Raw genomic sequence first — 24860 nt, forward strand, 5'->3', positions numbered from 1 at the left:
AGAGTGTGCTCCAATTATAGGGGAATCACACTTCTCAGCCTCCCAGGGAAGGTTTACTCCAGGGTACTGGAGAGGAGAATTCGACCAATAGTCGAACCTCGGATCCAGGAGGAACAATGCGGTTTTCGTCCTGGTCGCGGAACACTGGAACAGCTCTATACCCTTCATAGGGTGCTCGAGGGTTCATGGGAGTTTGCCCAACCAGTCCACATGTGCTTTGTGGATCTGGAGAAGGCATTCGACCGTGTCCCCCGTAGTATTCTGTGGGGGGTGCTTCGGGAGTATGGGGTTCGGGGCTCTTTGCTAAGGGCTGTCCGGTCCCTGTACGAACGGAGCAGGAGTCTGGTTCGCATTGCCGGCAGTAAGACAGACCTGTTCCCAGTGCATGTTGGACTCCGGCAGGGCTGCCCTTTGTCACCGGTTCTGTTCATAATTTTTATGGACAGAATTTCTAGGCGCAGCCAGGGGCCAGAAGGAATCCTGTTTGGGAACCACAGGATTTCATCTCTGCTTTTTGTGGATGATGTTGTCCTGTTGGCTTCTTCAAACCAGGACCTTCAGCATGCACTGGGGCGGTTTGCAGTCGAGTGTGAAGCGGCTGGGATGAGAATCAGCACCTCCAAGTCCGAGGCCATGGTTCTCGACCAGAAAAGGGTGGCTTGCCCTCTCCAGGTTGGTGGAGAAGTTCTGCCTCAAGTGGAGGAGTTTAAGTATCTCGGGATCTTGTTCACGAGTGAGGGAAGGATGGAGCGTGAGATCGACAGGCGGATCGGTGCAGCCTCCACAGTGATGCGGTCGCTTTACCGGTCCGTCGTGGTGAAGAAGGAGCTGAGCCAAAAGGCGAAGCTCTCAATTTACCGGTCGATCTACGTTCCGACTCTCACCTATGGTCATGAGCTTTGGGTAATGACCGAAAGGACAAGATCGCGGATACAAGCGGCCGAAATGAGTTTCCTTCGCAGGGTGGCTGGGTGCTCCCTTAGAGATAGGGTGAGAAGCACAGTCACTCGGGAGGAGCTCAGAGTAGAGCCGCTGCTGCTCCACATCGAGAGGAATCAGCTGAGGTGGCTCAGGCATCTTTTTCGGATGCCTCCTGGACGCCTCCCTGGGGAGGTGTTCCAGGCATGTCCCCCCGGGAGGAGGCCCCGGGGAAGACCCAGGACACGCTGGAGGGACTATGTCTCTCGGCTGGCCTGGGAACGCCTCGGTGTTCTTCCCGAGGAGCTGGCCGAGGTGTCTGGGGAAAGGGAAGTTTGGGCTTCCCTGCTTAGACTGCTGCCTCCGCGACCCGGTCCCGGATAAAGCAGAAGAAGACGAGACGAGACGAGACGAGATAATCACAACGCCTTCTCCTCTGCCCATTAGATAAGGCTGGTGTATATAAATGTATCCAGGAGGACTAGCTTCATTTAATGCTGTATATTCATTTGGCTTCATCCATGTTTCAGTTAAGCATACAGTGGTGCTTGAAAGTTTGTGAACCCTTTTGAATTTTCTATATTTCTGCATAAATATGACCTAAAACATCATCAGATTTTCACACAAGTCCTAAAAGTAGAGAAAGAGAACCCAGATAAACAAATGAGACAAAAATATTATACTTGGTCATTTATTTATTGAGGAAAATGATCCAGTATTACATATCTGTGAGTGGCAAAATTATGTGAACCTCTAGGATTAGCAGTTAATTTGAAGGTGAAATTTGAGTCAGGTGTTTTCAATCAATGGGATACAATCAAGTGTGAGTGGGCACCCTCTTTTATTTAAAGAACAGAGATCTATCAAAGTCTGATCTTCACAACATATGTTTGTGGAAGTGTGTCATGGCACAAACAAAGGAGATTTCTGAGGACCTCAGAAAAAGCATTGTTGATGTTCAGCAGGCTAGAAAAGGTTACAAAACCATCTCTAAAGAGTTTGGACTCCACCAATCCACAGTCAGACAGATTGTGTACAAATGGAGGAAATTCAAGACCACTGTTACCCTCCCCAGGAGTGGTCGACCAACAAAGATCACTCCAAGAGCAAGGCATGTAAAATTCAGCAATGTCACAAAGGACCCCAGGGTAACTTCTAAGCAACTGAAGGCCTCTATTACATTGGCTAATGTTAATGTTCATGAGCCCACTATCAGAGAACACTGAACAACAATGGTGTGCATGGCAGGGTTGCAAGGAAAAAGACACTGCTCTCCAAAAAGAACATTGCTGCTCATCTTCAGTTTGCTAAAGATCATGTGGACAAGCCAGAAGGCTATTGGAGGAATGTTTTGTGGACATATGAGACCAAAATAGAACTTTTTGGTTTAAATGAGAAGCGTTATGTTTGGAGAAAGGAAAACACTGCATTCCAGCATAAGAACCTTATCCCATCTGTGAAACATGGTGGTGGTAGTATCATGGTTTGGGTTTGTTTTGCTGCATCTGGGCCAGGATGGCTTGCTATCAGTGATGGAACAATGAATTCTGAATTATACCAGCAAATTCTAAAGGAAAATGCCAGGACACTTGTCCATGAACTGAATCTCAAGAGAAGGTGGGTCATGCAGCAAGACAACAACCCTAAGCACACAAGTCGTTCTACCAAAGAATGGTTAAAGAAGAATAACGTTAGTGATTTGGAATGGCCAAGTCAAAGTCCTGACCTTAATCCAATCAAAATGTTGTGGAAGGACCTGAAGCGAGCAGTTCATGTGAGGAAACCCACCAACATCCCAGAGTTGAAGCTGTTCTGTATGGAGGAATGGGCTAAAGTTCCTCCAAGCCAGTGTGCAGGACTGATCAACAGTTACCGGAAATGTTTAGCTGCAGGTATTGCTGCACAAGGGGGTCACACCAGATACTTAAAGCAATGGTTCATATACATTTGCCAGTCACAGATATGTAATATTGGATCGTTTTCCTCAGTAAATACATGACCAAGTATAATATTTTTGTCTCTTTTGTTTAACTGGGTTCTCTTTATCTACTTTTAGGACTTGTGTGAAAGTCTGATGATGTTTTAGGTCTTATTTTTGCAGAAATATAGAAAATTCTAAAGGGTTCACAAACTTTCAAGCACCACTGTATTACATTAAACTCCATCATCAGTATGTGGCAGTGGGGGCATGGTCAAGCATCGGTTTGTGACCAGAGGGCGGAGTCAGGGAAGGTAAGTGGCAGAATCACTGCACCTGATGTCAGTTAAAGTGTTTTGTGTGTCTTCCCCAGTGACCGCGCCCTATGTAAGGAGAGAGAGGGCAGAGGAAGGGAGCTCTCTCCCCAACCAGACACCTTGTGTGTGTGCGTGTATGTGTGGCTGGGAGAGTGGAAAATATGTACACTGAAAAGTGGAAAATAAGAGTTTTGTTGAACTCAGTTCTGGCCTGCTGTCCTTCTGTGCTCCACCAACCCGTCAGAATTGCTACAGTAGTGCTGTGATCCAGATCAGGGCACAGAGAAGAACAGCCCCATGGAGTCCTCCCCCTTCGCGGACCTGGTCCACACCCTCGTCACGGCCCAGCAGAGCCAGCACCAGGCGCTAATCACCCTCCAGAAGGAACAGGAGCAAAGGTTTGAGGTCCTGGTGCTGGCACAGCAGGAAGATCGTCAGGTGTTCCGGCACCTCCTCGCATCGGCGGGGTACACCACCTCCACCGCTGCAGGCCTTCCCCACCTCACCCTAATGGAGATGGGCCCACACGATGACCCCGAGGCCTTCCTCACACTCTTTGAGCAGGCAGCAGAGGCCTCGGGCTGGCCGGTGGAACAGCGTGCGGTGCGCCTCCTCCCCCTGCTAACAGGCGAGGTGCAGCTGGCCACGCTACAGCTCCCCGCCGACAGCCAGCTGGTGTACACGGACCTCTGCCGGGCCATCCTCCAGCATGTGGGGCGTACCCCCGAACAACATCGACAGCACTTCCGTGCTCTGCGCCTGGAGGAAGTCAGCTGGCCATTCGAGTTTGGCCAGCAACTCTGGGATGCCTGCTGGTGGTGGCTGAGGGCTGACAACTGCAACACCGAGGGAATCGTTGATCTGGTGGTACTGGAACAGTTCATCGCCTGACTACCCAAAGGGACCGCAGAGTGGGTCCAGTGCCATTGCCCAGCGTCACTGGATCAGGCCATCGAGCTGGCGGAGGACCATTTGGAGGCTGTTATGATGGCAGGACAGCAGATCTCCTCTTCTCCCTTCTCCTCTCTCTCTCCCCCTCCCCTTCTGTGTCTCGTCCTTGCCCCGGTCCCCCACCGCGGAGGCGGGGGCCGGCTCCACCCCAGCCAGCCCACCACACCCGCGGTGCCCTCCCGTTTCCCGCTTCCGTGTCTGTCTCTTCCCCCCTCAGCTGAGTGAGCCCCAGAAAACCGGTGCAGAGAGAAAGCCCGGGCCGGTTTGCTGGCGCTGTGGGGAGCCGGCACACCTCCAGCAGCAGTGCTCGGCAATGGAGGTGGGCGTGGTGGTCCGGATCCGTGACGTGCCAGGAGCTGCCCTCGATCAGGCTGGAGCGTATCGCATATCGATGAGTGTCCAAGGGGATACATATCAGGTGTTGGTGGACTCTGGCTGTAATCAGACCTCAATCCACCAAAACCTGGTGCAAGACAAGGCATTGGGGGGAGCACAATTGGTGAATGTGTTGTGAGTGCACGGGGATGTTCACAACTACCCTTTAGTGTCGGTCCACATTCTTTTTTGAGGGGAAAAATTTAGTGTAAAGGCGGCGGTTAATCCTTGCCTTACCCACTCGATAATTTTGGGGACTGATTGGCCGGGATTTCAGGAATTAATGAGGCATTTAGTGAAGAGTGGGTCCTGCCATAGTTCAGCTGGGGGAGGTCCCAGTGTGGCATTGGCAGGAGCAGCTGTCACAGAGCCGTCTACGTCATCTCCGTGTCAGAGCAAGGAGCCACAGGCTCCTCCTCCCTCTCTCAGGGAATCCCTTGCAGATCTCTGCGGCATGCGTTTGACCAAGTGAGAGAAATCGATGGTCAAATGCTCCAGCCAAACGCCACCCTGTCCTTTCCCTATTTCTCCATTATGAAAGATAGATTATACCGAGTGACGCAGAACACTCAGACTAAGGAGCCGATTACACAGCTTTTGATTCCAAAGAGCCGCCGGGAATTGGTATTCCAGACGGCTCACTTTAATCTCATGGCTGGACACTTGGGGCAGGATAAGACACTAGCCCAAATAATGGACCGGGTCTATTGGCCAGGGATTCACGGCGATGTCCGTAGGTGGTGTACGGCATGCTGTGAATGCCAGTTAGTAAATCCATCAGCCATTCCAAAAGCGCCTTTGCACCTTCTACCATTAATTGAGACCCGGTTCAATCGCACACTCAAGAGTATAATTTAAAAATTTGTTTGCTAGGACGCACGCAATTGGGATAAATGGCTCGAACCCCTGCTATTTGCAGTGCGAGAGGTCCCACAAGCCTCCACGGGGTTCTCCCCATTCGAATTATTATATGGGCTTCAGCCGCGCAGCATCCTAGATGTACTGTGAGAAAATTGGGAGGAGGGACCTTCCCCCAGCAAAATTGAAATTCAATACGTTATTGACCTGTGCGCAAAACTCCACACACTCACACACTTTACCCAGGAGAATTTGCAGCAGGCCCAAGAACGGCAAACCCGACTGTATGACAGGGGTATGCGCCTTAGGGAGTTCGCACCAGGAGATAAAGTACTCGTACTGTTGCCCACATCAAGCTCCAAATTGATCGCCAAGTGGCAAGGACCTTTTGAGGTCACACGACGAGTCAGGGACGTCGACTATGAGGTGAGGTGAACGGACAGGGGTGGGGCACTACAGATTTACCACCTCAATCTGCTCAAACTCTGGAATGAGGAGGTCCCCGTGGCGTTGATGTCGTTGGTTCCGGAGAAGGCGGAGCTGGGGCCGGAGGTTCAAAAGGGAACATTGACATCGCATACCTCTCCGGTCCCCTGTGGAGACCACCTCTCCCCGACCCAACTCACGGAGGTTGCCCAGTTGCAGACAGAATTTTCGGACGTGTTCTCGCCCCTGCCCGGCCACATCGACCTCATAGAACACCACATTGAGACGCCCCTGGGGGTGGTAGTGCACAGCCGCCCTTACAGGCTATCCGAACACAAGAAAAAAGTGGTTCGGGAAGAACTTGAGGCCATGATCGAAATGGGCATCATCGAGGAGTCCCACAGTGACTGGAGCAGCCCGGTGGTCTTGGTTCCCAAGGCCGAAGGGTCGGTCCGGTTCTGTGTGGACTATAGAAAAGTCAATGCGGTGTCTAAATTCGATGCATACCCAATGCCTCGTATTGACGAGTTGCTGGATTGACTAGGCACAGCTCGCTTTTACTCGACACTGGATTTAACAAAAGGTTATTGGCAGATCCCCTTGACTCCACTATCCTGAGAAAAAATGGCCTTTTTCACACCGTTTGGCTTACACCAATTTGTTACCCTTCCTTTTGGGCTATTTGGGGTGCCCACTACATTCCAGCCGCTTATGGACAGGGTCCTCCGCCCCCACGCCACCTATGTGGCCGTGTACTTAGATGATATCATAATCTATAGTCATGACTGGCCGCGGCATTTAGAACACCTAAGGGCCGTCCTTAAGTTGCTGAGGCGAGCGGGTCTCACAGCCAACCCGAAGAAGTGTGCAATTGGGTGGGTGGAAGTACGGTATCTGGGCTTCCACTTGGGCAATGGGCAGGTGCGTCCCCAAATTAACAAGACAGCAGCGATTGCGGCCTGCCTGAGGCCCAAGACCAAAAAGGGGGTGAGACAGTTTCTGGGGCTGGCTGGCTACTATCGTAGGTTTATACCTAATTATTCAGATGTCACCAGCCCACTGACTGATCTCACTAAAAAGGGGGCACCAGATCTGGTCCAGTGGACGGAGCAATGCCAGTGGGCTTTTTCTGAGGTGAAGGCTGCACTGTGTGGGGGTCCACTGTTACACTCCCCTGACTTTTCTCTCCCCTTTATGTTGCAGACAGATGTGTTGGACAGAGGGCTGGGGGCTGTTTTGTCCCAGGAGGTGGAGGGGGAGGATCGTCCAGTGCTGTACATCAGCAGAAAGCTGTCGGTGCATGAGGGGCGCTACAGCACCATCGAGAAAGAGTGCCTAGCCATCAAGTGGGCGGTCCTCACCCTCCGCTACTATCTGCTGGGACGCCCTTTCACTCTCTGTTTGGACCATGTGCCCCTCCAGTGGCTCCACCACATGAAGGATGCCAACACGCGGATCACCCGTTGGTATCTGGCACTCCAGCCCTTTAACTTCAAGGTGATCCACAGGCCGGGGGTGCAGATGGTCGTGGCGGACTTCCTCTCCCGGCAAGGGGGGGGAGTCGGCTGCAGGCCGGACAGCCTCCCAGCCTGAATCGGACGGTGGGGGTATGGGGCAGCGGGGGCGTGGTCAAGCGTCGGTTTGTGACAGAATCACTGCACCTGATGTCAGTTAACGTGTGTTTTGTGTGTCTTCCCCAGTGACTGCGCCTTATATAAGGAGAGAGAGGGCAGAGGAAGGGAGCTCTCTCCCCAACCAGACACCTTGTGTGTGTGCGTGCGTGTGTGCCTGGGAGAGTGGAAAATAAGTACACTGAAAAGTGGAAAATAAAAGACTTTTGTTGAACTCAGTTCTGGCCTGCCGTCCTTCTGTGCTCCACTCACCCGTCAGAATTGCTACACAGTAATAAGCTCATTAACCATTCATGCTTTAGATGTAAAAGATCTAGTATTTAATAGCTCTACCTTTAGATCAAAGGTGCTGGCAGTGGCTGTACAGTCAGTATGATTTAATTTTATATTGATTAGTTTACTGGAACAAACTCTCTGAGTATTTCTACTTTTTTCTTTAGCTCGAGAAACAGACACAGTCTCAATGTAGTGGACCCTGAGTGGCAACTCTGTGTAGCTAGCAGATAGTCAGTTTAGCCTGTTCGTCTGCTCCCTGGCCTTGGCTCTGAATTGTCAGAAGTTAACTAGACCTGTTCTGGGGGTATGACCTATGCTGCAAGAAATGAGAGCAGCACCTTCCTGAGTGGGATGGATACTGTCCTGCCCTAACAGGCCTGCAGTGCCCTCAAAATTAGCCCAATTATCTATAAAGCCCACACTGTTTTCAGAGCACCACCTGGACAACCAGCAGTTCAGCGACCATAACCTGCTGTAAGCTATCTCACCACATCGCATTGGGATGGGGCCAGAGCATACTACAGCATCGGACATCGCCTTTGCTAATTTAAACACCTCTACAAAGTTACTCTTAGTAACCTCAGACTGACAAAGGTGTATATTATTAGCTCCTACATGGCTAACTACCTTTGAAAACCTGTGCTTGCCTAGGACCCTAAGATTACCTGCTATGTCCGGTGCCCTGGCTCCTGGTATACACCTAACTAAAGCTGCTGGTGCCCCTAAAGGTCTAGCTAATTTCACATGCCATATGATAGAGTCTCCTATAACCAGAGCTCTTTCAGTTTTCTCAGCGGGTGCATCACTAAGGAGAACAAACCTGTTTGACATGTGAAGCGGAGTGAAGTGGGACTCCTGTGGGTGAGCCTCAGTGGTAGCTTTGGCTCTACGCTTATGCCGCCGAGTTGTCCCCATTCGCCCCACTGTGAGGGCTCTAATGTCGGAGTTTGCGGATTGCTAACTCCACCTAGGGCATCCAGACTTTCCCCTGCAGAAACTACACTGTTCTCATTCTCACTAGCCTTCTCGAAAGTCTGAATATGCCCTTCAAAAACTGTAATCTTCTCCATCAGATAGCTAACTAATCTGCACTTATCACAAATAAAGCTATTACTAGTAATGGAGGAAGAATGACTAAACATCCTGCACTCAGCACACTGAACAAGCTGAAGGTGTGCCATGATGAAAGGATTCACGTACCTTAATCAAGGATCTGTTGATATTAAAACAGATCCGATGTGGATGGCCTCCGCTTGTGGTCTTTATGCAGGAGCAGAAGAAAAACAGAAAGAAAGCTTCTAGTCTTGGCATTCTTCCGAAAAAATGTTAAAAGGAAAGCAAAAGTGAAAGTGCAATAAAAAAAGAAAAGGATACTGGAAAATTATTTGTAGAAAAAAAAAGGTTAGTGATTAATGCCAACACTTGCGGAAAAAAGACTTGTCGCAAACAACTTGGAAACCAGGAATAACTCACTAAAAGGGAAGACAGCCTCTAAAATTCAAACCACCAAAGTGGTAGAGCCAGCATCATATTTAGGCTTTGTGAAGTCATTTTAAATATTCAGAATGCCAGTGTGTAATTTTGTATCACCTTTTTTGATGTAGTAGTAGTCAGAGGAATCAACATTTTATTTGATGAAATCCTTTTTTTTAAATTTGGTATCATATTATTAATTTATTAACATAATAACTAGTTCTACTGAAGCCATAACAGCAGCCATACAAGTTGCTGAGAGTTCACATGTTTCTGTCAGTCAGGATCTGAAGAGGTTACTTTTCCATTGTTAAAAGGAGGAGGATGAAGAGGGTAAGTATATCATGGAAAACCCAGGCTTCTCTGGAGTAAGCAATATGGTCTACAAAATGAAACACATTTCTGACTCGTGTTACAATATGGAAATACTGTATGCACTCACTTAAGGAAAGCTATATATTATATGTGTTGCTCAATAAACATTAAGGAATCAGTGAGCTCTTCTGATAGCTCATGTGACCTCAAACATCACTTCCATAGCGCTAGTTTTTTCCATGACCCACTGCTGAAATAACAAATAATAGCCAGTGATGAGTCCAACTCATGCTTGCATGGACTAATAAAGGACTATGAACATGATTATGAGCCAGTCTTATATTATAAAAATAAATTAATTTAACACAAACACAACATAAACTCACCATTTTCGTTTTGACAGTCGAATGACAGCAGTCTCCACCATCGTAGTTACAGAACGCTCGGTTGTTGATGGCATCACAGTAGTTATCACCCATGAAAGGCTACAGAGAAAAAAACCCTTATATTTGTACATTGAATGTCTCATCTCATCTCATTATCTTTAGCCGCTTTATCCTGTTCTACAGGGTTGCAGGCAAGCTGGAGCCTATCCCAGCTGACTACGGGCGAAAGGCGGGGTACACCCTGGACAAGTTGCCAGGTCATCACAGGGCTGACACATAGACACAGACAACCATTCACACTCACATTCACACCTACGGTCAATTTAGAGTCACCAGTTAACCTAACCTGCATGTCTTTGGACTGTGGGGGAAATCGGAGCACCCGGAGGAAACCCACACGGACATGGGGAGAACATGCAAACTCCACATAGAAAGGCCCTTGCCAGCCACGGGGCTCGAACCCAGGACCTTCTTGCTGTGAGGTGACAGCGCTAACCACTACACCATCGTGCTGCCCCAAACCCACACGGACACAGGGAGAACATGCAAACTCCGCACAGAAAGGCCCTCATCGGCCACGGGGCTCAAACCCGGACCTTCTTGCTGTGAGGCAACAGCGATAACCACTACACCACCGTGCCACTACACTGAATGTATTTTGAATTAAATGCAATGCACACTCATCTTCATAACGATCACAAACATACATATGGCACACAGCCAGAATAAACATGTCCTCTGTAATTACTGAGAAAGAGACAGAGAGAGAAAAGCATTCACACGTACATCCACGCCATGCAAAAATAAACAGAGTTTGTTGTAATTATGCCACCCTGGAAAAATTGAGTTAGCATTTCTGAGTCTATAGATGGCAGCCTCTGTTAATTGGAAAACTAAAGCACTATTAAACTTATGTGTCTCCCTTAAGAATTACTACATATTTCCATACTGACAGGCCCCATAGGTTGCTCGGAACACCTGTGACCTTTTTCAAGTTTGAATTTATCTCCCTGACATAACCCAATTCTTTACAGGGGACTGCCAATTAACTATCCTGTGTCTGAAATTGGGTCAGAATATGGCTGGTTCCAAAGACTCTTGTTTGGGCACAAAACTAGTGATGGGTGAGCTGCCATCACTGCTGAATTACTGTGCTGCCTTATTAAAGATTATTTGTTGGATGGTTTCTTAAATAGGACGGCACGGTGGTGTAGTGGTTAGCACTGGCGCCTTACAGCAAGAAGGTCCTGGGTTAGAGCCCAGCGGCTGATGAGGGCCTTTCTGTGTGGAGTTTACATGTTCTCCCCATGTCTGCATGGGTTCCCTCTGGGTGCTCTGGTTTCCCTCACCGTCCAAAGACATGCAGGTTAGGCTAATTGGTAGCTCTAAATTGACCATAGGTGTGAATGTGAGTGTGAATTGTTGTTTGTCTCTGTGTGTTAGCCCTGCGATGACCTGGTGACTTGTCCAGGGTGCACCCCATGTCTCACCCATAGTCAGCTGGGATAGGCTCCAGCTTGCCTGTGACCCTGTACAAGATAAGCAGCTACAGATAATGGATGGTTTCTTAAATAATGGTTTTCAGTGGGATTTTCTTTTACATCCAGAATGCACTCAATGTACAGCCTTTAAAATACAACCAGTAGTAGTATTTGCCGATAGCATAACATGAGGCAGTTAATAGGAGAAAATGGACTGATGTTAGTTTCCATAGTCATTGCAGTGTGTAGGATGAGCATGATTAAGCCTCATCATTTCACAGCCTCATGGATTCTACATTAAAAGGAAGACTTTAAAAGCTCTGAGGATCACAAAGATGTCACATTTGCCAATTGAATCCCCTCCTCCAAATTCTCATTACAAAAAGACAAACAAACAATGGTATATGTGCCATGGAAGATGTGAATGCAACAGGGAAAAACTATTCTGATCACAAGATACAGTCATGTGAAAATGTGAAAAAAAAATAAGGACTTCCCATGGAAATTGTAGATATTTCTCAACATATTTCAACAAGCAAACATTTCACTCTCTTTGATACAGTGCCTACAGATAAAGGTAATATACAGGAGGACAGACGATGGGAAGGAGCAGTAGCCCAGCCTAACAATAAGCAATACTGGACAATGTGCAATATAATGTGCAATATAAACTGCGATATCTCTCCTGTCACCACCCCCCCTTTTTCCCCTCCTTCCCCCCTTCCCCATATCTTATTCTTTTTATATTTGTATATGTCAATAATTTATTTTAATTTATCTAGAAGTTTTATCTATTTATTTTCTCTGTTTATCTGTAATGATGCTGCTTGAATCTTAATTTCCCTGAGGGAACCTGCCCAAAGGGATCAATAAAGTTTTATCTAATCTCTAATCTATACTCCAACAAATGACACATAAAACTGACATTTTGTTGTCATTTTCATAATTAAAATTTTAAAAAATATCAGTTAAAAAAGTAAGGGCACCCTGGAAAAAGTAAGTACACACAAGCCCATGATGTCACATCCGTGCCTGCTAGCTGTGAACTATCACTAGCGCCCATGCACAGTCGTGCTTTCTACAAGCAGTGCATACCTCAAGGACTAATTACATGCACCTGTCCCAGATTAGAGTTCAATCAGTGCATGCTTATAAGGACATTGAACACAGAAATGTGACCGTTGTAGCCCCTTTCCTGAAGATGTCTGTGCATGATGGCTCATGATGAACTGAGACGAGCCTCAGTTTACACCTTGTGAAGCTCTCCCAAGTTCCTGAATTGGCTTGATTGACAATCCTCTCAAGGCTGCGGTCATACTTGTTACTTGTGCACCTTTTCCAGCCAACCTTTTCAGCAATGCTATTCAGTGGCTCACCCTCCTTTTGGAGGGTGTCAATGATTGTCTTCTGGACAACTGTCAAGTTAGCAGTCTTCCCATGATTGTGATTGCATGTACTGAATTAGACCGAGAATTACAAGGTATTTATACTGCTTTACTCAAACTCAAAATGAAATATTCTAATATTTTGAGATACTGGATTTTTGATTTTCATTAGCTATAACCATAATCATCAAAATAAAAAAGCCTTGAAATTTCATTTTATATGTAATGATTATAGAATATATGAAAGTTTACCTTTTTCAATTAAATTATGAAAAAATGAACATTTTCATACATTCCAATATTTTGAGATGCACTAGTATGTGTCTGCTTGTTATTTTCATAATTAAACTCTTCCTGTGATTACATCTGTCTAATTGCCACATACCTGACACATTACTTTACCAACACATGGATATAGTGAAAGAGAGCAGGCACGCTGCTCAATGCTACACCTGGGTTTCCATTCCTCAGCCGTGATTGGATTTTCTTCAGCAGCTAGGGTTGGACACACCAGCACCCTATGATTGAGTGGAATATCCCCCAACTGGGTTCCTTCTACAATATGCATTCTTTTACTCAGACCTGGTGAAGCCCAAGTCTTCTGAGCACTTCTGGGTGGGTTGCATGATATACTGGCTTACTGGGCGAGCATGCCAGTGGCCAGAGTATCTGCTCAGAGTCAAACATCCATGCCTTGGAGACTCTAAGCCATTCACCACCATGCTCATGCAGCTGTTCCAGACTCTAGGAGAGGAAGATCCCCTAGAAATTTGGTGGGGACTGATATTCCAGAGGCTGATGCAGCGGTAGATGAGGAGGCCTTTGCACATGAGCTCCCTCCAGAGGTTGATGCAGTGGCAGACAAGGGGGGCTTTGTTCCTGAGCTCCCTCAAGTGGTCAATGCAATGGCAGACGAGGATGCCTCTGCTCCAGAGCTCCCTCCAGAGGGTGACAGGGTGGCCTCCGTTCCAGATTTCAGTGGAGACGAGCACTTCACCCCGCCACCTGGCTTCAAAGATGCCATCACTCCACTGCCTGGCTTCAGCGGGGCTGAGCTCTGCTGCACAGATTTGAGGATGCCGTCAATCCACCATCGGGCTTCGAGGATGTCGTCACTCCACCACCAGGCTTTGAGGACATCATCAGCAAGAATGAGACTGTCACTCAAACAAAGCTTCTGCCTGTCTCTGAGCCCATGTCTGTGCACAAAACCATGTCCATGCCTCAGCCCAAGTCCATGCACAAGTCCATGCCCACAGCAGAGTCCATGCCATGCTCAAACCCATGCTGATGCCCGAATCCATGCCCATGCCAATGCCAGGGTCCATGCCCATGCTCAAACCCAGGTCCATGCCTGAGTCCATGCTCAAGCACATGTCCATGCCTATGCCCAAGCCCATGTCCACGTCTATGCCTGAACCCATGCCTATGGCTGAGCTCAATTCCGGGCCTATGTTCATGTCCGAGTCTAAGTCTACACCCATGCCCAAGCCTCCATCTGCATCCACGACTCAGTCTAAGCCTGAATCAAAGCTTCCACATGTGTCCTTGCTGCCATTCAAAGCCCAACCAAAACCCAAACCTCTGCCCAAGCCAATGCCATGTCCTCCATGAGCCAGAGCAGACCTCCATAGAAACTTCATCCAATGCAAAGTTCTTGCTCCTGGAGCCATCCAAGGATGGTTTTAACTCTTTTTTTGGGGGGTGGAGTTTTCTGTCACATGCATATATGTTTGCACATGCCCGCCAGCCATGAACTATCATTTGTGCCCATGCGCAGTTACTCTCAGTGAGCAGTGTGCACCTCAAGTACTAATTACATGCACCTGTCAAAGATTAGAACGCAGTCAGCGCATGCTTATAAGGATGCTGAACACAAACAGACTGCAAAGTAACTGCTCAGTACACTCGTGTCTGACCTTACCAAGACTTCTGTTTATATTGTCTTCCTGGATTCTGATTCACATTTGTATTTTGGATTCTGTCCTTTGTCTGTTTGTGCCTCACATGACCTTTGTCTGTCTTTTGGATTTTGATTCTGCCTTACATTTTGAATTATATGCCTGCTTGTTATTTTTATAATAAACTCTTTCCTGTGATTGCGTCCATCTACTACCACATACCTGACACATAAAATTAGAATCAGGTGTTCCAGATTAGGTGCCATTGAATCCTTCAGGTGGAGATGCAGGTGGAACCTGTCTTATTTAAACCTGACATGTTCTGGTGCGGGCGGCACGGTGGTGTAGTGGTTAGCGCTGTCGCCTCACAGCAAGAAGGTCCGGGTTCGAGCCCCGTGGCCGGCGAGGGCCTTTCTGTGCAGAGTTTGCATGTTCTCCCCATGTCCGTGTGGGTTTCCTCCGGGTGCTCCGGTTTCCCCCACAGTCCAAAGACATGCAGGTTAGGTTAACTGGTGACTCTAAATTGACCGTAGGTGTGAGTGTGAATGGTTGTCTGTGTCTATGTGTCAGCCCTGTGATGACCTGGCGACTTGTCCAGGGTGTACCCCGCCTTTCGCCCATAGTCAGCTGGGATAGGCTCCAGCTTGCCTGCGACCCTGTAGAAGGATAAAGCGGCTAGAGATAATGAGATGAGATGAGATGTTCTGGTGCTCTCTTTGCTATTGAAGTGTGTGACATCATCATGAAAACCCTCAAACATCTTGCAACTGAAGGAATTTTGCATGGAAGAGTGAACAAAAATTTCATCAAACCAATGTCAGAGACTGATGGACAGTTATGCAAAACACCAACAAGAAGTTATTTCTGTTAAAGGGGGCAATACTACCTTCTGAAGCCAAGGGTGTACTTAGTTTCTCCACAGAAGAATATGACATCTATTGGTAATTTTGTTGATGATTGTAATTATAAATGATTGAAAGAGCTAATTTTCCTTGTTGTTTTGTTCAAGTATATCACCTTTATCTGTTGGCACTGTATCAAAAGGGTGAACTGTTTGCTTGTTTAAATATGTTAATAAAAGTGTTATTTTTTCACATGACTGTATAAGAGACATCTTACCTCACAATCTTTGATGCAGTGGAGAATATCTGGGTTTGGATACCACTTCAGTACTATTGTGCATACAATACTCTGCAAAAGAGACAGAAAGATTTAATTTTTATTCCTTTTTGCAATTCCCACAACTTCAAGCCTCATTCTTCTAAATACTTACCATTCCTACTTAGTGTCATCAAATACACCAATTCTGTCAGGACCACTTTTGTCAAGGAACTTTATTTACATTGCAATATTTTTGCAACAAGTTGTATTTGGCGGGTGACTCTGTTCTGGGACCACTCTGCCCTTCAACGTGCATACATGGAAAGCCTTGGGGCAGGGAGAGCACACCTCCCTGCTCTACCATGTGCCTACATGGAAAGGCTAAAGCAGGGAGAGCCTCAGCAACCCCCCCTCCCCCCACCCACACACAATAGGGTACAGGACAGAGCAGGCATCAATGACAACAGAGATGACGTTGATTAAGGTTGGAATATGGGACCTCCCTGCCCTTCCACATGCCTACATGGAAAGCCTTGAGGCAAGGAGAGCACATCCCTGCCCTTCCATGTGCCTGTGTGGAACAGCTAAAGCAGGGATGGCAGCAGCAACAGAAATGGCATGGATGAAGGGGGTGTTCCTAGCATGCAGTGATTATTATCCATCAGAAGTCATCCAAGGAAGGACATTCAGTGAACTACAGAAGAGCACCTGTAGCACAACTGCTGAAAAAGTTAATGCTGGCTAGATAGGAAGGTGTTGCACGTGATACAGTGCATCACAGCTTGCTTGTATGGGCTGAGTAGCCGCAGACTGGTCAGGGCACTCATGCTGACTCCTGTCCACCAAGGAAAGTGCCTACAATAGGTATGTAAGCATCAGAACTGGACCATGGAGCAGTGGAAGAATGTGGCCTGGACCGGGTTGTGAGCAGGCATCAATGATACAGAAATGACATTGATTAAAGTCAGACACCATAAAATGGGAAAAGTTGGGATAGTGGTGGGTTGCAAAATGGCTTGCAGAGGAAGCAACAAAGGTAGGCAGGTTAAAGCAGCTTAAATAAGGTCCTCTATGAGAGATATGCCAATAGAATACATAGAAGGGCTGTCAGCTGAGCTGTCAGCTGATGTGGGCTGGCTTGAGATCAGCTGCAGTCAGTTGATGTAGCTGGGATTGAGGGCTGAGCTTGACTTCGTGGCCTACCAGAGCTTATGCTATGCTTGATTTCATGTTACTGAATAATACTCTTTAAGATGAATAACTGAATAAGCTGAGATTTTAGCAGATTCCTAACCAAGCCTGTAATGGAGCAAACATAAAACCTGGATCAAACCCCCTGGTTTTAGTCTTAGAGGGCAAAATATAGAAAGTAAAGAATTGGGCTTTTAGCATGTCAGACTTAAGAATTTGGCGTGGTAGGGGAGCCATTAAATGTAAGGAGCACAAGCTGGCTGCGACTCCTGAATTAGCACAGGTAGAGAGGATGTTTAAAGAGGCAAAATGACATGCTCTGGGGGAACTCCAGAAGCCATGAAGAGTGGAAAAGGCTAAACATAAACATAACATTTCCAAGAAAGCAGGTATTTGTCCATTATTCCAGCATGGCTTAGGGTGGTAAGGCTTGGCCTAGGCAATCCACACACACACATACACACACACACCATTCAGGTGTCACACAGAATACCCAGGCGGCATGTTTACTCAGGCCTAATTTGAATCATCTGCTCCCGAAACTGTGCTTGTTTTTAAAGTTTTTCTAAAAGTCTGGGTTGGACAAGCACTACCTGCTTCCTTTTAAATAGACTTTTATGCTATCCCTATCAGAGGGCTGTTCTTCTTTTCCCTACTTTTGCCAAGACATTCCATTGACCCGTTAACATTTTTAACATTTTCCCATGGAGAATGTTATTGCATTGCATCGTGTGATTTCTTAAGGACACAAATGGTGCAGACTCTCCAATTCATCACATAAATTAATTTGCATGGTCCATCAACACATTTATGTCTTGCAGGGCCATATCGGGTCAGAGTAAGAAAGCAGCACTATTCACGCACTTGTACATGCTCTACTGCTTCAGATTCCACCACTGAGTTCAACAAGGTGGATTATTTACCAAGTGAATGAAAAACAGTCAGGCTTCTCAAATCATCCTCAACAACCATTTGGTGGTAGAGAAAAAAAAACAAGAAAAAAAACAGACAAACTCTTAACCACTCACAGGCATGACATCACCCCAAAACACCATTTAATCCACCAGGAATAAATCAGTGCCATCATAAAGCTTGATGACAGATATTCCTCATCTCTTTCTCAAGCCCCCAACCTTTTCAGGGTCTCTAGCTGTTTATTCATTGCGTCAAATACCTTTTACTTCAGTGCTACTGAAATTGTGTGAAATCTTTCATTCACCACAAAAACACAGAAGGCTCAGGGCAGGCCTTTCTTTTTATTTGCCATTTCATGAATTTAAACAATGAGTCATTTAATAAGGCCAAAGTATTTTTTTAAGGGCTAGACTGATGTCTATGGTCTTCTTTCAGTAGCAAAACAAGCAACATAACGTTCTCAAAGACAGAACTGAGCAAGTGGGGGAGGAAGATAGGAGACACATGATCATAGTTCTAAAGGAAAGGCAACCACCTACACTCATGATCACCTTCATAAAGTGAATGCTTTGATCATTTATAAGACCGATGGTCTGAAAGTGCATTTGGGTCAAGGGCAGTTAGTAGTGATGCCACTGTTAACGTCAAGCCTGCGTCTTTCATCCAGTGTGGTGGTCAGACAGCTATAATGGGAACCTCATTCTAAGGTGGGGTTTACATTAGACCGTATCAGCGGATCATCAGTTTAACGTTTTAAAAATGATTAGTGTGCACACAGCAACACCAATACACGATTTGCGTGCACACAGCAACACCAATACACGGATACGCTCGGCTCCGCAGGCATCCTGTGCTCCAAATCACTCCGCCCTGAACAGCGAGTGCCCTCTGGAGGGTGCGCACTCTGGCCCTGCGCAGCTCACAGAGCGCGCGAGTGAAGTGCACAAGCAGTGATTCGGGACTGAGCCGCTGTGTGTGTGTGATCCCAGCTCATATCACTTACCACTTGCAAGTGGAAGGATGGCAAGCCTAAAGACAATCATAACTACACAATGGGCAGTATTTGCATCAGTATTTGCAATATTTTCATACTTTTATACTCTTTAATGAAAGGTGATACAAGGCGGAAGTCTGCGCCGTTTTTCAGCAGTTGCGTCACATGACCAACGCCAGCGAATCAGGAAGGTGGATGTCACAGTGACGTTGTCCAATGACGACGCCAGCTAGAGCTCAGCACAGCGTATCCACGTATCCGCGTATTCTCAATGTTTACACAGCACTGGACCTGACACGATCTGGATTGAATACTTGGACCCTGGCGGATTCACGTTTCCCGGCGTTTCCAGGCGTTTCCAGGCGTTTTAATGTAAACGGACAGTGCATCCGCGAAGAAAACGAGACAGATACAGTCTAATGTAAACTTGGCCTAAGGAAAATAATAGCTGGTCTTTTCAGTCATCCACCACACAAAGGTGTTCCAGAACAGGTCAGAGAAAAGAGGAACAAAGATATGCATCCTGGCTGTATGAAAGCTCATGTCTGTGTCTGAACCATCTTTTATGACAGAGGTTTTCTGACTAAGTCAGACTCTGACTCTAACTTGCAAAAATATTACACTGTATGTCACTGGTAAAGTAATAAAACATATAATGGTTTTATGGAAAATAACCAGACAGCAGTTGTGTATTAGGAAACAAAAAATCCTTTTTATCTTTAGTCCTGCCATCCTTCTCTAACCATTTCTTTACCTTTTTCAAACACAGTCAAAAGGGTAAACAGAAAATTTTGTGTTTGTGTGGTCCAGCCTTGCTTGTGTCTGATAAACAACATAACACATGGAATTTTGGCACTAAGAGAAGAAAGCCTTTATCATTTCCACCTTACTGATAAGAAATCATTTTTATTCTTTCTCATAATATGGTCAAGATTCAAAGTTGGCTTCTTGATGGCTCCATATTTAAGGATTTACAGATGTTTACTTTGACCACCTTACAATGTTTTACAGAATATTTTGAGTGATTTTAGATTAGTTACATCATGCTTGGTTGTTAAACAACTGCTATTCAGACTTAATTATAATTTCTAATTTGTAGACATATTCTGGGGCGGCACGGTGGTGTAGTGGTTAGCGCTGTCACCTCACAGCAAAAAGGTCCGGGTTCGAGCCCCATGGCCAGCGAGGGCCTTTCTGTGCGGAGTTTGCATGTTGTCCACGTGGGTTTCCTCCGGGTGCTCCAGTTTCCCCCAAAGACATACAGGTTAGGTTAACTGGTGACTCTAAATTGACCATAGATGTGAATGGTTGTCTGTGTCTATGTGTCAGCCCTGTGATGACCTGGCGACTTGTCCAGGGTGTACCCTGCCTTTCGCCCATAGTCAGCTGGGATAGGCTCCAGCTTGCCTGTGACCCTGTAGAACAGGATAAAGCGGCTAGAGATAATGAGATGAGATTTAAGTATTCTGCTTTTACTAAGATTGCATTGTGAACATTTAACAAACTCTTTGAGCCATCTAGAGAAGAGGATACATTTAGAAACATAAATACAAACTGGATAATATGCTTCATGTTATTACTAATGATGGTCAGGAAAATAGTATACCACCAAGTTTTTGACTGCACCTTAACTCTGGGTGGGTTTCTCCAGTGGTCTTTCACCAACATCTCCACAGTAATATTCCTGGGGAGGAGCACCACACTGCTACCTGCATCTCTGCACGTCAGCTCACATTGCTCTCCTAATATACCGGTACATACAGGTCTGAGATCAGCCCATTGTAAAAAGCATCGAAAATTCTGCAAGCATTTAAAAGTTTGTCAGGTCAGTATCAATGCAACCTTTTTCAGCTAAAATTAAACATCACAAATATGATCTAGTTGTTTCAGATGCAGCTCATTTATTCAGGACTTATTTTAACTACAACTCCAAATTAGAAAATGTTGAGATGGTGTAGAGATTGAAATTAAAACTGAAAACAACAATTTGTAAATCATTTTTGACCTGTATTGCAATAAAAAACAATACAACAGCACATTATTTGATGTTTTACCACAGGATTTTTCATAATTAATTAATTTGCAAAATAAACATGTTACAATTTTGATTCTTGCAACACATAATAAAAAAAAAAAACACAGTTGGGATGGTGAAGCATTTACCACTTTGTAATTTTGCCATTCCTTCTCACAACACTTAAAAGATGTTTAGGGACTAAAGACACCAAGGATGAAGTGGTTCATGTGTTATTTTGTCCCATTCTTTCTGCAAACAGGTCTTAAGGTGTGTAACAATATGGGGTTGTCATATTGTTGTCATATTTTTCATTTCAAAATTCACCACACATTCACTATTGGGGACAAAGGGGCCATATACCCTCTTCTTCCACAGCCATGCCTTTGTAATGTGCGCAGGATGTGGTTTTGCATTGTCTTATTGAAATATCCCTGGAAAAGATGTCATTGTGAAGGCAGCATATGTTGCTCCAAAATCTCAGTGTACTTTTCTGCATTAATTCTACCTTCACAGAAGTGTAAGCTACCTTTGCCAAGGGCACTGATACAACCCCATACCATGACAGACCCTGGCTTTTGGACTTTTGCTGGTAACATTTGGGATGGTCTTTTTCATCTTCGGTCTGGCGCACACAGTGTCCATTCCTTACAAAAAAGGACTTGGAATACTGATTTGTCTGATCACAATACATGTTTCCACTGTGTGATGGTCCATCCCAGATGCCGCAGAGCCCAGAAAAGTCAATGGCACTTTTGGACACAGTTAACATAAGGCTTCCTGTTTGAACAATAAAGCTTTAACTGGCATTTGTGGACATAACTCCATATTGTAGTGCTTGACAAAGGTTTGCAAAGTAATTGGCAGTACGGTAATGTAGTGGTTAGCACTGTCACCTCACAGCATGAAGGTTCTGGGTTCGAGCCCAGCAGCCAATGGGGGCCTTTCTGTGTGGAGTTTGCATGTGTCTGCATGGGTTTCCTCCGGGTGCTCCGGTTTCCTCTACAGTTCAAAGACATGCAGTTAGGTTAACATGGGGCAGCCATGGCCTGAGGTTGGGCTGAAGTGCCCTTGAGAAAGGCACCTAACCCCCAACTGCTCCCTGGGCACTGTAGCATAGCTGCCCACTGCTCTGGGTATATGTGCATGTGTGTTTACTGCTTCAGATGGGTTAAATGCAGAGGAGACATTTCACTGTGTGCTTAAAGGACATGGGACATGGATTTTTTTCTGGGTATAATTATGTATAAAGGACATAAGAAATGCCATCTAAATCACTGCAGGGCGTCAAAAATGTGAAAATCATCACATTATTCAACTTTTTTATACATCAGCATAAAACGATTCGTTAATTAGCTAAGCAGTCACATGACCCATGACGTCACAAAAACTTTTCAAGGAGCCAGCGCTTGGGTATCTAATGTAAACAGGTTACCGAAATGGACACCATCGACAGTGACATTCCCAATGTTTCACAGAGATGTGAAGTTAGACCCTATCAATTCGAACCGATAGCTGGAAATTCACATGAACATAGATCTTGTCTTTACTCTGATGGGTCAGATGATTCTGAGAGTGAGAGTTCATTCAATCCCCATGAAACTGAAAGCGGTCGGCTCGATAACACATCCTGGTAAGTTAAAAACAATTCTGCTCAAAGGCTAATGATCTGTTGAAAGAAGTATTATTTTTGTATCATACATTGAAAGTTCATCATAGATCTAGCTAAAGTCCGTTGCAAGCTAGGGTTTTTTGCTGATATTTTTCGAGATTGATTGAGATACAATGCTTCCAGAGTCCGAGATGAAAACATTCAAAATGGCGAAACGAGTCAGAATTATGATAATCAATAATTGATACACCCAAAATTATAATACTAATCCTTACCGCATGAGGCCCATGGTAAAACCACACTTCCAGGAGGGGCTGCCGTCTGCCTCCCAAGCCGGCCGAGAGCGCTCCTCGTCGGGCACGGCCAGGCGGGCGAATGCCCTGGTCCGTCCGCCCTGTCTAAAAAATAATGGTACAACTCCGAGTGAAGGTATCAATGCGCTGTCGAAGCGCGCAGAAGGTGTTAGTACGCCTGTCATTATAGTGCGGACTTTCCATAGCATAGAAAATCGCCACGTTTCAATTTGTGTAACTGAACTTTGTTTCATGTCACTGGTCATATAAACCTATGTAAACAGGAAAAACATGGAAGAGTTTGGTCGCATCTAACTACAGCCCCAAAAAATACCATTGGCCATGCTGAGCCTAGCTACATTGCTAACAGGAGTAACAGCGCGTCTGACTGACTGGGAGGTCGCAATACACCATGATGTTCAATATACGTTAAACACTCTAAAAACAAAACAATTTTCTTGTCATCCAAGACACAAAAACTATTTTGTCACGTTCGTCATCATCACGATTCACACTTCTCCATATTCATCTACCCGCTTGTGCTGTACCCGAAAGTTTTTGTGACGTATGATCACGTGACAGAGGCTCTTCCGGTTGTAAAATATGCATATCGGAGCTCGAGCAGAAATGCCATATAATCATCACGAATATAACAATTTTGCTGAATTTAATAGATAATTTTGTATTTGTTGATGCAATTATTTCATATTTTTAATGGAAAGAAACTGATATAGCATGCATTTATGTTTCATGTCCCATGTCCTTTAAGTCTGTGTTTGAGTGTATATGTGACAAATAAAGGCTTCTTCTTCTTAGTCCCAAACCCATGTGGTTATATCAGCTATAAATGAACGACAGTTCTTGATGCAGTGCATCTGAGGGATCAGAGGTCAGGTGTGTTCAGCTTAGGCTTGCACCCTTGTCCTTTATGCACCGAAATTCCTCCAGATTCCTTGAATTATTTAATGATATTATGCACCATTGAGAGTGAAATATCCAAATCCTTTCATATCTTTCTTTGAAGAACATTGTTTTTAAACATTTCTATAATTTTCTCACACATTTATTGACAAACTGGAGATCATTTTTGCTCCTCAAAAACTAAGCTTTTCCTGATTTTGTGTCAAATCATGATTACAGTCACCTGTTGACATCACCTGTTTCAAATCACACCATTCTTTAATTGTTTTACCTCCTTACAAGCCCAAATTGCCCCTGTCCCAACTTCTTTTTGGAATATATTGCAGGCCTGAAACCAAGGAATGGTTAAATGAAATGAAGTTGACCAGAAAACATGAAATATATTGGGTTCATACTGTATGCAATGAAATACAAGTCAAAGTAAATTTAGAAATAACTTATTTCTTGCATTTTCCATACCACCCCAACTTTTTCTGATTTGGGATTTTAAATTGACAAAAACTGGCCCTGGCAATGACTGTAGGTGGACTGTCTATGTGTTTGTACAAACCAATGCCATGCCCCCTGTTGCAGCTGAGGTTGATGTCCAGGCTTAGGTTCTGAGGGAGGGAGCACTGGCTTTTTAGCTGTGGACAGAGCCGGAAAGAGCCAGTCCAGTTCCCATCCTTTCTACAGCGGATCACAGTGGTGGAGGTTGCCTGGGAGAAAAGGCAAGCACATACCCCTGAAAGCATATGCTTTTCAACCCATGTTGATTCAACACATGGTTTAATTTTGATACTTGATTAAATTACTTTCAACCTCAAAAATATATTTTATACATTATATATTTTAAAATGTTGAACTCTTCTTGGATGGGTGATTCAGTTTATGTTTGGCTCAAATTTGTTAAAGCATTATTTATTTTTTATTTTTTTCCCATTTAAAGTTGAGTGTAACTGGCTGTACTTCTGTTAAAAACTGATCAGGAAGTTTAGGATATGGGCTCAAACTGTATACCACACCAAGTATTCAAATTAGAGAATACTTACAGAAATTAAAGAACAATGTGGTACAACCCCGATTCCAAAAAAGTTGGGACAAATTACAAATTGTAAATAAAAATGGAATGCAATGATGTGGAAGTTTCAAAATTCCATATTTTATTCAGAATAGAACATAGATGACATATCAAATGTTAAACTGAGAAAATGTATCATTTAAAGAGA

The 24860-nt window shown here is 45.2% G+C and overlaps 1 protein-coding gene across 5 annotated transcripts in view; it reads right to left on the reverse strand.

The window, feature by feature from the left end:
* Positions 1-24860, reverse strand: part of pappab (pregnancy-associated plasma protein A, pappalysin 1b) — a 303242-nt gene that overhangs the window by 20378 nt on the left and 258004 nt on the right. For 3 of the 5 annotated variants that reach the window (XM_060906902.1, XM_060906903.1, XM_060906904.1), the window contains 4 exons: positions 24203-24350; positions 20439-20554; positions 15731-15802; positions 9845-9943 (listed from right to left, as the gene is read on the reverse strand). In XM_060906902.1, coding sequence (XP_060762885.1) covers positions 9845-9943; positions 15731-15802; positions 20439-20554; positions 24203-24350 — 435 coding nt within the window. Of the gene's footprint in view, positions 1-9844; positions 9944-15730; positions 15803-20438; positions 20555-24202; positions 24377-24860 lie in introns of all 5 variants that reach the window. The other 2 variants (XM_060906900.1, XM_060906899.1) reach the window with 1 other exon arrangement.

Source organism: Neoarius graeffei, chromosome 24 (assembly GCF_027579695.1).
Source record: "Neoarius graeffei isolate fNeoGra1 chromosome 24, fNeoGra1.pri, whole genome shotgun sequence".
Taxonomy (NCBI): Eukaryota; Metazoa; Chordata; class Actinopteri; order Siluriformes; family Ariidae; genus Neoarius; species Neoarius graeffei.